We start from the raw sequence: 12,065 nt of genomic DNA, 5'->3' as shown, positions 1-12,065 counted from the left end.
TGAAAGGCTTTACTGTCACTTTTAATGATTCTAATGATTTTAATGTAATGTGTGCTTATTCAATTAAATAATTATTGAATTTAAAACCTGCTAGAATATGTGTTAAAAAATACAAGATTTACTGTATAGAGATAGCTCTTATATATTTTTATCCTTTGTAATTTTTTCTACAGCCACAAATTCTATATCAAAAATCTTTAAATATCTGATGTTTGCTTTTATTATTTGTTGCAAAACTATTCTATTCTACTCTATTCTATTCTATTCTATTCTATTCTATTCTATTCTATTCTATTCTATTCTATTCTATTCTATTCTATTCTATTTATCCATAATTCAGATTCATATTTTTTTTTTGTTATTGTTATTATTTTAAGTCATGAGTGGTTGTGTAAGCATTTCATTGCATTTCACAGTATGTATGACTCATGTGTGTGACAAATAACGTTTTTGTTTGTAGATTAAAGTAAACACATTTCTGAAAATTTAATGCATTTCATTCGTCTTTTCTTCATTGTAGGTTAAAGAAGAAGTCTCAGTCGGTGGACATCCCTGATGAGGGTTATGCTGGATCTCTGGTCAAAGACCTGCTGGCGTCACCGCTCATAAAGAACGTGGCGCGAACCACCATCAGGGAAGAAAAGGAGATCAACACCACCAACATCCAGAAGGCTCGCAGTCCTCGACGTGGAGAACTCAAGCGGGGATATACCATCGGTGCGTATTCTTTTTTATAAAATTTTATTGTCATTTTAATTTTTTTATGAGACTTTTCAATCATATTGCTAAATGTGAAAGTGCTTAATGATTTAGTGGTGTAAAATTACTTACTAAAGCACTGTTAGACGTCTTATTGTATATTTGCGGTAACTTACTGGCCGCACTCTCTCTTTAGAGTAACTTACCTGTAAATGGGTTTTACAGTAGCAGGGCCATACCGCAGTTTCATTTAATAGCAAAATAGCCTTACTGACATTTCTCTTTATGGTAACATGTCCTTTAATACTTTTTAATTTTACAATATGACAATTTAATTTTACTGTAATTTATTTACATTTTACACCAGCAGTGCAAAATCTTCATTTTTTTCTTCAATAAATTCCAAACAAGTGATCAGATCTACGAGATGTATTATTAGTTGTTATTATATTCATTTTAAATGGTTTACAAAAGTAATTTTCATTGATCAATCTAGTTCAAATACATTTTGTTTCAAGATTTTTGTCTCATGTTTATCTTTAGCTACAGTAGCATGACTTTGATTACAGCAGAATACCGCAAAATCCTTATATACAGTAAGTTACTGTAAAAGTTTTCAAATGACCCAGTGCATATTACAGTAGTGAACTGTAAACAATGATGTGGTATTTTACTGGGAATATTTGCGGTAAATAACTGTAAAATTGTGGCGTTGTCAAACAGCGTATGGTGCATTAGAAAACGCTTCATAGAAGCGTGTCTAATGCAGATTAAGCACAGCAACATTAACATTATCTGATGATGAAAGCGAATCGTCCGGTGAGACTTGTTAGTTAGTTATGCTTAATCCAGTGTTGGCAGAGGAACTGACTGACTGGCGCTGCAGTAAGAGGAAAACCGATACCTTTGAGACTGTAATCAGAGGAGAAAAGAGGATCTCATCCCTCTGTAAGCGCACACACACACACACACACACACACACACACACACACACATACAAACACACACAAGCGGAGTAATTACTCTTGAATTGCAGGATGATGCTTCAGCCTCTAAACTACACTGAGAAGACCTACAGTAACAATGATGAACACACTTTAACCCTCCGTCTGATACTTCCTGGCCATTTCTAAGGGTTGTACTAAAGCAATAAACCTCAAGAAGTCGTGGTTTACAGTGAATTTACACTAGGGGCTTTGTTAAGCACAACATGGAGCCTTCTTAACTCTTATAAATTTGCTTAAGACTCTTTAAACAATACATAATGCTTTTAATAAAGTAGTTATTGCATATATACATAGAAAGTGGTCACAATATGAAGCCGTTTCTTCTGCTCAGTAGTGATAGTGGAATTATTGCTCGACAATAGTCAATAGTCAAAGTGTACTCAAAACATTAAATTTAAATATTTATTTATGCTGCTTGTTCAAACTACTTGCTTAAAATGAGCTGAAGCAACACAATTATTTAGATTTTTTGGGGACAATTCATTGTTTTATGTTCAATCCACTTGAGTTTGTTAAATTAATCGATTTGTGATGTGGCGGCACGGTGGCTCAGTGGTTAGCACTGTCGCCTCACAGCAAGAAGGTCACTGGTCCAGGTTTCCACTGGGTGCTCCGTTTTCCCCCACAGTCCAAAGACATGCGCTATAGTTGAATTAAATAAGCTAAATTGGTTGTAGTGTATGAGTGCGTGTGTGAATGAATGTGTATGGGTGTTTTCCAGTACTGGGTTGCGGCTGGAAGGGCATCCGCTACATAAAACAAATTCCAGAATACCCCTGGCACCCTGGCCAAATTTGCCCACTGGCCATCATGGTCTTCTAACCATCCCCATATCATAATTGGTTTCATCACTCTGTCTCCTCTACACCAATCAGCTGGGTCTGGCGCAATATGGCTGCTGTCGCGTCATCCAGGTGGATGCTGCACACTGGGGGTGGATGAGGAGAATCTCCCCTATGTGTAAAGTGCTTTAAGTCCTCAGAAAAGCTCTATTTAAATGTAAGGAATTTTTATTATCATTGTAAGTAAATCGAACAAACATTTTCATATTAGTCAGTAATATTACTGAAACTAATTTAAACACTAAGTAAATATAAATTTACACACATTTACACATACCTAAATAGACTCAATGATGGGCTGAAAAGGGTGCAATTTCTATGCGCGCAGATTCCGTGTGGGCCCGCTTATAACTGTTGTGAATGACATAAATGACATAAATTTAACATAAATGACATAAATTTAAAGTTATTTAATAAACTATATATATCCAGCATAAACCACGGCGAATGAAGTCCTGCACAAGACTTTTGGCCAGCGGAGAAATTAAAATGGTCGTGCCCAACTGAGTCTGGTTCTCTCAAGGTTTTTTTTCTTCACTCCCATCAGGTGAAGTTTTTTTTCCCTCTCCGCTGTCGCCACTGCCTCGCATGGTTCAGGATTGGTAGAGCTGCGCATCGATGAATTTGCTCTTCAGTGTTTGAACTCTCAGTAATGATTAAATCACACTGAACTGAGCTAAACTGAACTGAACTGAACTTAAACACTAAAACCTGAACCACACTGTTCCAGTTACTGAACCACACTGTTCCAGTTACTATAACCATTTATGTGAAGCTGCTTTGACACAATCTACATTGTAAAAGCGCTATACAAATAAAGCTGAATTGAATTGAATTGAATTGAATATACAAATATTTTTGTTTTAGCATTTATGCTATTGTCATGCTGACTACATTTTAAAATACACTGTAAAAAAATCACTTCATGTCATCTTAACACAAATTGATTCAGTTAACTTAATAGTTTTTTACGAATTTAAGTGAATTGAACATAAAACAATTATGTTGTCCCTCCCTAAAAAACTTTAGAATTGTGTCGTTTTCACTAGTGAGGCTTTGTTTTCAGGCTAGTGAGTCTTTCATCCTAAACAGATTTTAATGATCATATTTTAAGATGTTAAGTTGCAGCATCAATTAAATTTTTTAATTGCATGAACAGCATAAATATGTTAACATTTACAAATCCATTTAAAATGTGTTTCTGTGTTTCGGGAGGGTGTGGAGTGGGGGAGGGTTGATGCAAAAAGAATACTGTTTTGTTATTCAAACATGGCAGAAAATCTAGTCATGCTGCAAATAAAAACCACCTTGTTTTTCAATTCCCTGGGTTATGTGAAGGTCAGAAGACTTTCCAGACTAAACAAGCAACATTTTACCATGAATAATGCACTGCAATAACAATAACGTCTGCAGGATTGAAACTTAAATCCTGCTCTTTTGCTTTTCCTTTTAAACCACTTCTGATCTCTCTAGCGCGTCTACAAATAGCCTGGATGAATCAACCCTTCTAATGGCATTTTAGAAGAACAGGGGAGTGAAAAAATACACCCGCACCCTAGGTGAACAACTAAACATGGATTTGTGTGATGCATTTTATATTTTAAACCAGACAGCTACACCATGAGCTCAGTTAACCTCGTGAACACGCCGTAAGTAATTCAGCTAGATTTCCCTCAAGGGATAAATGCTGGGGGTATTTTGCGACGTTTCCGTTCTGGCTCATGTTTTGTGTTTTGGTACCTGCGGGTTCAGTTTAGTCTCCTGGGATTGAAGACGCAGCTCTTTGCTATTAGTTCTCCAGTGGTGGAGCGTCTCTCCTGGTTAACTGGCTGCGGAGAAGATCTTTTAATCAAGGCCCTTTGATCAGATCTGTGCCGCTCTGGTTTACTGCATGCCGTAAGTCAGGGTAATTAGACCGTTAATCATGGCAATTTGTTCGCTGTCTTAAGCAGGATCACTTCTGAGTTCATACAAATGGTTTTTATAAATGTTTTAGCAGTGTGGATTGGATCTAAATCTTTTCCTAGAGTCTAAACAAATTTGTAGTTGCTGATAGGTATTAGCTGCCAACAAGTTTAACTCAGAGAATGCTTGCAGACTTCACAACTAATTGTGTTACATATTAAAATATAAGAAATTGAATTATATTTTCCTCTAAAATGTAGTATTTAAATGACATATGGGTGAAAGCTAAATTATTAGCTCTCCTGTGAAAACTGCTTTCATTTTTAAATATTTTCCAAGCGCTGTTTAACAAAGATCATTTTTTCAACACATTTTTAAACACTGAAGTAGTTTTTATAACTGATTTATTTTGTATTTGCCATGATAACAGTACATTGTATTTTACTTTTTATTTAGCAAGATACTAATATTCAGCTTAAAGTGCTTTTTAATGGCCTAATTTGGTTAAGGTTAGGCTAATAGGCTATATGCACAGCTAGTGTTTTTCAGCCAACAGTAAACTTCCAGTAAAAGCCTAACAGAAAGCATTCAGTTAAATAGACCTAAGCATTCATTTAGTTGTTCAAGCATAAAATGAGATGATAGATGGTGCAAACTCTATAGCGCCATCAGTGGCAGCAGAATGGCGCAGAAACTCCATTGAAAATACTGTGGTAAAATAAATTTTCATATTTTAAATACATGGCAGGGAAAAATTTTATTTAATGCAGTGTTTCTTGTCCATTCTGAGACCAACTTTTTATTATAAGTTTTAAATTTTTAAAGAAAACAGATCTTAAGTGTGGAAATTTTGTAATGGAGCGACAGTTCACCGAAAGCCATTGGTCTGGCTGTCTGAAAATTAAAAGCCTGTGTGCATATACATCTTTAGGGAAGTCATTGGACAAGAGTAGTTGGTTCTGTACACTGCAAAAATGCTTTTCTTTTGTCTTGTTTCTAGTCCAAATATCTACAAATTCTTATATCAAGAAGCATTTTCTAGACAAGCAAAACATATTATCTTGTTTTAAGAAATAATATGACAAAATGAAGTGAGTTTTTTCTTAAACCAAGCTAAATAATCTGCCAATGGGGTAAGCAAAATAATCGTATCAGAAATCGAAACACAAGATTATTTTGCTTACCCCATTGGCAGATTATTTTGCTTGATTTGAGGAAAAACTTTTGACATATTATTTCTTAAAACAAGACAATATGTTTTGCTTGTCTAGAAAATGCTTCTTGATTTAAGAATTTGTAGATATTTGGACTAGAAACAAGACAACAAATCTAAGTAAGAAAAGCTTTTTTTGCAGTGTAGTCAAAAAATTAAAAATCATAATAGTATTAACCTTAATCATTTTAAAAAGGAAAAACTGTAAAAATTACCTTTCTCACTGAAGAACTCAATGTAAAATAGTTTGAATTTCACAGGAGGCATGATATTTTTGCCTTCAGCTGTATAAATGTGAGGAAAAAAATAAAGATTATATTCCTTTTAAATTATAAATTTAATTAAATTTATTTAAATAACATTTATCACAAACAATGTATATTATTGTAACTCAAGGATGCTGGCAACGGAATTGAGAATCCAAGTGCAGTTTCATTTAGAAATAATCAGTTAACCAGGCAAGTGTCAACCACAGGAGCAAATGGGTACATGCAGAAAATCCAGAAGGTGTAGTCGAGAAACAGGCAAATAGTCAATACAGGTAACAGGCACGATAAACAAAGAACAAGGCTAGGAACAGGAAACACAGCATCTTAAAGAAACACTTTGTAAAGTTACAGGTTAACGAACAAACAACAAGACTCAGCCATGTGTGTGTGAGTGAGCTGTATATATAGTCCATGAAATCAGTGGTAATGAACAGCAACTATGTGCGTCTGTGTGCCCAAATGACTGTCAGTTGTGGCAGGAGGGATTGGTGCAAAGCATCCTGGTAGTTGAAGGTCATGCGGCGGCCGATGTGTAGTTCCCCAGCGATCTGCATAGTCTTAAATTGATCATGAAAATTAGTTTGCATTATAGCTTTTTTTTGTGGTGTTTTGCATTTAAAATTTTAGGATTGTGTACTATATATATAATTTGTCATTCTTAAATAACCAAAAAAAAAAAAGTGGCAAATGTGGTAATACCATGTTTAAAAACACAGTGATATTCAAGACTTGAAGCACTTTCGATCCCTTAGTAAAGTCAATACAAACTACAAACTCAAAGGCTTTGTTTATTTAAAATAATAATAACTTTGGAGGATTAAACTAAATTTAAAACCAAGACATTTATAATGAAAGAAGAAACATGAAGCTTAAAATAACAAATTTAGCTAAAAAAACAAAACTTTAAATTCAGTTTTTGTGAAATTTGCACACAATGTGGGCACACCACATTGAATATGATCCGATTGAAGCAAACCTTTGCAGTCTGATATAAACGCAGAGAAAAACTAAACCAATTTTATATAACCACACAGAAAAAGTAAGTCATTTTACTACAGGACAATTATTTTAACCATCCTTTCGTTTACATCTTGTGGCCATGCTAATATTTTACATTTGCATTTTACAAAGTGGCCTCATTCAGTAGTAAAATTGTCAGAGAAACGTACAATTTTGAAACAGACTGAAATGCTATGTTCCTGTTAAACATACACTGGCAAATTGTACTCTTGTAGAGAGATGCTCCTGGTATATTTGTGTTCTTGAAGGGCTTTTGTCTGTTCTCAGAGCCAGCAAGGGTTAAAAGAAAAAGCACAGTGCTGCGTTCTTGCTTTTAAAGCTTTTTCTAGCAGCGCTCGTGTGCTGGAGATTGAAGCGCACTGTTCTGAATTACCTCTCGCATGTAACACACACACTCACACACGCAAGCAAGCAAAAAGTAATCTTCTCAAGTGAAGTGCAATGGACGAGAGCTCCTGTAAAAAAACACTGTAATAGAGTGAATGGAAATTTGAAGTGTTACTCCTTCAGTCATACTCAATCTACAGAATATGTGTATGAAATATGGTTTTTGTTTTCTTTCTGGGTAATATTGTGAGAGCTTATAGGCTGAACCAGTGCCTACAAGGTACACTGACATATTGGGTGTATACGCCTTTCTTATGCAATGAAAAGGATGAATTAGTTTACAGCTTGAACAGACAAAATGTGAATGTACATTATTTATTCTGGCTGTTCTGTTTGCATTGGGCAAACAAAATACTGAATTATGATTTTATTTTTTACAACGTAAAAACATTCTTCCAGCTTAAATTTTTTGCTCAAATTAAATAACATTTTCTAGCCATCTTAACTTGCATCAACTGAACAGGCTAAAAACAGTAGTTAAAAGCTGATCATAAAATGACCTTAATAAAACAAGTTAAAGGAACATAAAATCATTTGTTCTCATGACTTTTTGTCATATAAGTTTTATTTTGAAAGATATTGGTTCATAAAAAAGTGTTGCATGCAGAACTGTTGCAAACAATTTATTTGTGTTGAATTTAAACAAACAAATTAAGTTGAATAATGTTCAACTTAATTAGTTTGTTTAAATTCAACACAAATAAATTGTTTAAAACCACTTAACGTAAAAAAATAAATCCAAGGAATCATCTTTGAATAATATATTTTTTTCAGTGTGATTGCATAAGTGATGCAAATTGTATTTTTAAATTGATTTTATGAAATGTTTTCAGACACTACTGAGATGAACCAGTAGAGGGTGTATCAAACTTGTATTAAACCCTATATGAAACACATTAATCACATTAATAGGCAGGTTAATTATTGAGAGGTTTTACATTTTAAAACCAGTTTTCCAGTTTTTACTCAAATCAAATGGTATTATTTTAATAATAATAATAATAATTATGAATGCAAATAATAATACAAATTATAATAACAGATACATACTACTACTATAATAGTACTACTCATTCATTCATTTTCTTTTCGGCTTAGTCCCTTTGTTATTCTGGGATCGCCACAGCGGAATGAACCGCCAACTTATCCAGCATATGTTTTACCCAGCGGATGTCCTTCCAGCTGCAACCCATCACTGAGAAATAATAGTACTACTACAAATGTAAATTTAATTTAAATCATACAATTTAATATTAGTGGACTTTTTTCACAAGACTGTTATGATGCGTTCAATCATAATCTTAAATCCTTGAAAGTTTTTATAATTAGATTTTTTAATGTATGTCATTTATATGCATTTATGAATGTTATATCATCTTTGCGTCAAATTCCAAAAACAAATTACTGCTCATGCGAGTTGTTTCTAATGCATTGTTTATGGGGCTGAGAGTAAAATCTCTCCTCTGGCTGCTGTTATCAGTCTCACACTATTTTTTCCTTTTTCTGAAAGTCTTGATTACACAATCGTGGCCTTTTTTCTTTTATTATTTCAGCAAATAGGATTGCAAAAGAATATTTGTTGTACAGTTCTGTCCTATTCACAGTGCTCTAAGTTTAACTATGACCACTTCTGCTGCTGAGAAACCTGAAAATGTGAAATTGGTCTGTTATATAAATAAAATACAAAAATAATCAATACAATAGAGCTTTATTGATGGATTATCCTATACTACTACTGTCCTTTTTAATAGGCGTCAGCTAATAAAAGGCTACACTGTAAAAAATATCCATAAATTAGCAGGTTTTTTTTCCGTATTTTGTGATTCATGTTTTTATTTTTCCTCATTTATTTATGCTTTTGAATTGCATTATGGGACCTTGATCTTTCTTCCAAACAACTTTTAACCTTGAAAAGTTAAATAACGTGACATTTATTAACATTTTAATAGTTTAAAGTGATACATTGTCTGTGTTGGCATATATTATGCTACAAAAAAGTAAACTGCCAGTAAATTTTCTGCTATTTTACAGATTAATTTCTCTCTATATTATTTCTTATACATTTATATTATTTTAAACTAGTAAAATTTCACTAAAAGTCACTTTTGTTGAACTGTAGAGTTTAATTTTTTAACATCAAAATTCAACAGAGCAGAGATGAAGATGCCATAATACAATTCACACCTGTAAACAAAACCTTTGGCAATCACAAAACAGAAACTGTTAATTAATAGATTTTTCACTGTGTAGCTTTGCCCAATTTTAAGTGTCCATTTTTCCTGGTGTCAAGTAAAGGAGCTTGTTTTCTCTTACTGGAGTACATTTTTATTTCTCTGTTGAATTTTCACTGCAGCTGTTTACAAAAGACTGCATTTTAAATGTTATTTTTCGTTTAGCGCAGATTTATTGCTGGAGCAAAGTGAGGCGAGCGCAAAGATAATTTGACTCCATGCATGAATCTTTTTCTATCACAAATCTAAACTTGCCATGGAGCCGTTTCTCATTTGTTGACACTAAAATGGATTTATGTTGATTTAATCCTAGCTGTTTTACTGCTGTAATGGATGCACCATCCCTTTTTAGAAGGTACCGACTGATTGAGCTCATAAATTGAGGATCTACTTAAATCTCTGAAAGATTTGATTCATATAATTGAGTAGACACACATGCTGTGTTAGTGGTGTTAGTTTCAGAGATATATTTAATCAAATCTATAACTAAAATAATTTTTTTTTAAATTCACTTGAAATACTTAAAAAAAAAACTCAACGGTCAATCAAACAATCAAGTTGAAACACACTTTAAATAAAATAAATGTGTGCAATTAATCAATTACAATTAATATCACAGTAAAATGACTAAAATCTTTTAAGCTAAGTTTATAAAGAACAAATTGAAACTCTTAATATGGGCTAAATTAGTTACTCAATGACAGTATTAAAAAGCCTTGTTTTTTGCCATGTTGCTTTGGTGCTCTGTGTGTTGTTTCTTCTTTTGCATATTGTTATGTGGCTGCTAGGATGTTGTTTTGGTATTCTGAGTGACCGTGTACAATCAATTTAATTTAATTTAATTTAATTTAATTTAATTTAATTTAATTTAATTTAATTTAATTTAATTTAATTTAATTTAATTTAATTTAATTTAATTTTATTTTATTTTATTTTATTTTGTTTTATTTAAATGTTTAGGTTAACTGTTGGATTTAAAATAAAATAAAATAAAATAAAATAAAATAAAATAAAATAAAATAAAATAAAATAAAATAAAATAAAATAAAATAAAATAAAATAAAATAAAATTCTGCTGTCTTATGACACAGGGAATCTAGATACTTTTCACCTCTAACAGTGATCAGCCTCGTAATGCAATTCAAAGCGGTATAGAGCCACTCGAGTACAAGTTGATTTGTGTGTCGTATGATTTCCCTCAGCCGAGGTGTGCAGCGAGTGACAGGCACTTTGACTGACAGCGCTTTATAAATCCAGGTAATGACTGTGGACTCCTGCTCCGCTTGCCTGTAATGTGACAGCTGAATGAAGGAGACATCGGACTCTGCTGAGCCCGTGTTTCTCTCCGCTGACCTAAACACTTTTCAGCCTTATCCCACTTTGGTCTCCAGCGAGCCTTTACTGAGAAACTGATGCTGCAATCTGGAATTCATATGCAAGCATAAATCTCTATTTTAATTTCACTCCCTCTGTTGAAGTTGCAACCCTATAGCATTTATCTGACGGACATGATGCAGATGTTGAATCAAAATATTAGCCCTCTTGTGAATTTTTTTTCTTTTTTAAATATTTTCTAAATTATGTTCAACAGAGCAAAATAATTTTTTATTTTATATTTTATATAAAATTTTAATATTTTAATATTTTATATAACTTATTTTGTTTTACTTTTGTTGGAATAAAAGCAGTTTTTAATTTTTGATACTATTTTAAGGTCAATATTTTCACCCCCCCTTTAGCAATATTTTTGATTGTCTACAGAACAAACCATCCTTGTATAATGACTTGCCTAATTACCTTAACTTGCCTAATTAACCCAGTTAAACCTTTAAATTGCACTTTAAGCTGAATACTAGTATCCTGAAAAATATCTAGTTAAATATTATGTACTGTCATCATGGCAAAGATAAAAGAAATTAGTCCGAGAAAATTAGAAAAAAAGGTGGAAAAATATACAGGGGGCTAATAATTCATGATAGTGAATATGTGCTCTAATAAAAGATGCAGCCGCAGTTTATTTACAGTGTAGTGGGCGGGGCGCTTCAGATTCTTGAGAGCGTTTGATTGGATGGAACATTTGAAGAGAAGGTGAAGTACAGAGTGATGTCGTCAGAATTGTTGATCTGTATTGGCAGAAGATAAATAAAAGCAATAAATTTCGTTATTTGCCAGTAAATAGCCACGTGAACATTTGAGTTTACTCACTTCATTCGCCCCATAAACGCTGCATCATTTGCGCGTCAAATCCGCTTCATTTGCGTGTCAAATTCACTTCAGAACAGAGGCGGATTCGCGTGATGGGCAGGGCTTCTGTCTGCCCGATGACTCTGGCTTCGTTGCTAAATAGCTAACATGGATTTTATGAACAAAATAACAGTGTTTATGTGCTTTATGACAGATAAAAAACATTGTCGGTTCATTTAGGTCCTCTAGATCCTTTCAGGGGTGCATCCAGCTCTGTGAGCTCATAAACTCCTCCAGAAACTTAACCT

The 12,065-nt window shown here is 33.2% G+C and overlaps 1 protein-coding gene across 3 annotated transcripts in view; it reads left to right on the top strand.

The window, feature by feature from the left end:
• Nucleotides 1–12,065, top strand: part of oxr1b (oxidation resistance 1b) — a 97,891-nt gene that overhangs the window by 26,722 nt on the left and 59,104 nt on the right. For 2 of the 3 annotated variants that reach the window (XM_005159459.5, XM_005159458.5), the window contains exon 3: nt 521–717. In XM_005159459.5, coding sequence (XP_005159516.1) covers nt 521–717 — 197 coding nt within the window. Of the gene's footprint in view, nt 1–467; nt 718–12,065 lie in introns of all 3 variants that reach the window. The other variant, XM_073931030.1, reaches the window with a different exon arrangement.

This window comes from Danio rerio, chromosome 19 (assembly GCF_049306965.1).
Source record: "Danio rerio strain Tuebingen ecotype United States chromosome 19, GRCz12tu, whole genome shotgun sequence".
NCBI lineage: Eukaryota > Metazoa > Chordata > Actinopteri > Cypriniformes > Danionidae > Danio > Danio rerio.
This window is presented reverse-complemented; position numbering and strand designations above follow the sequence as displayed.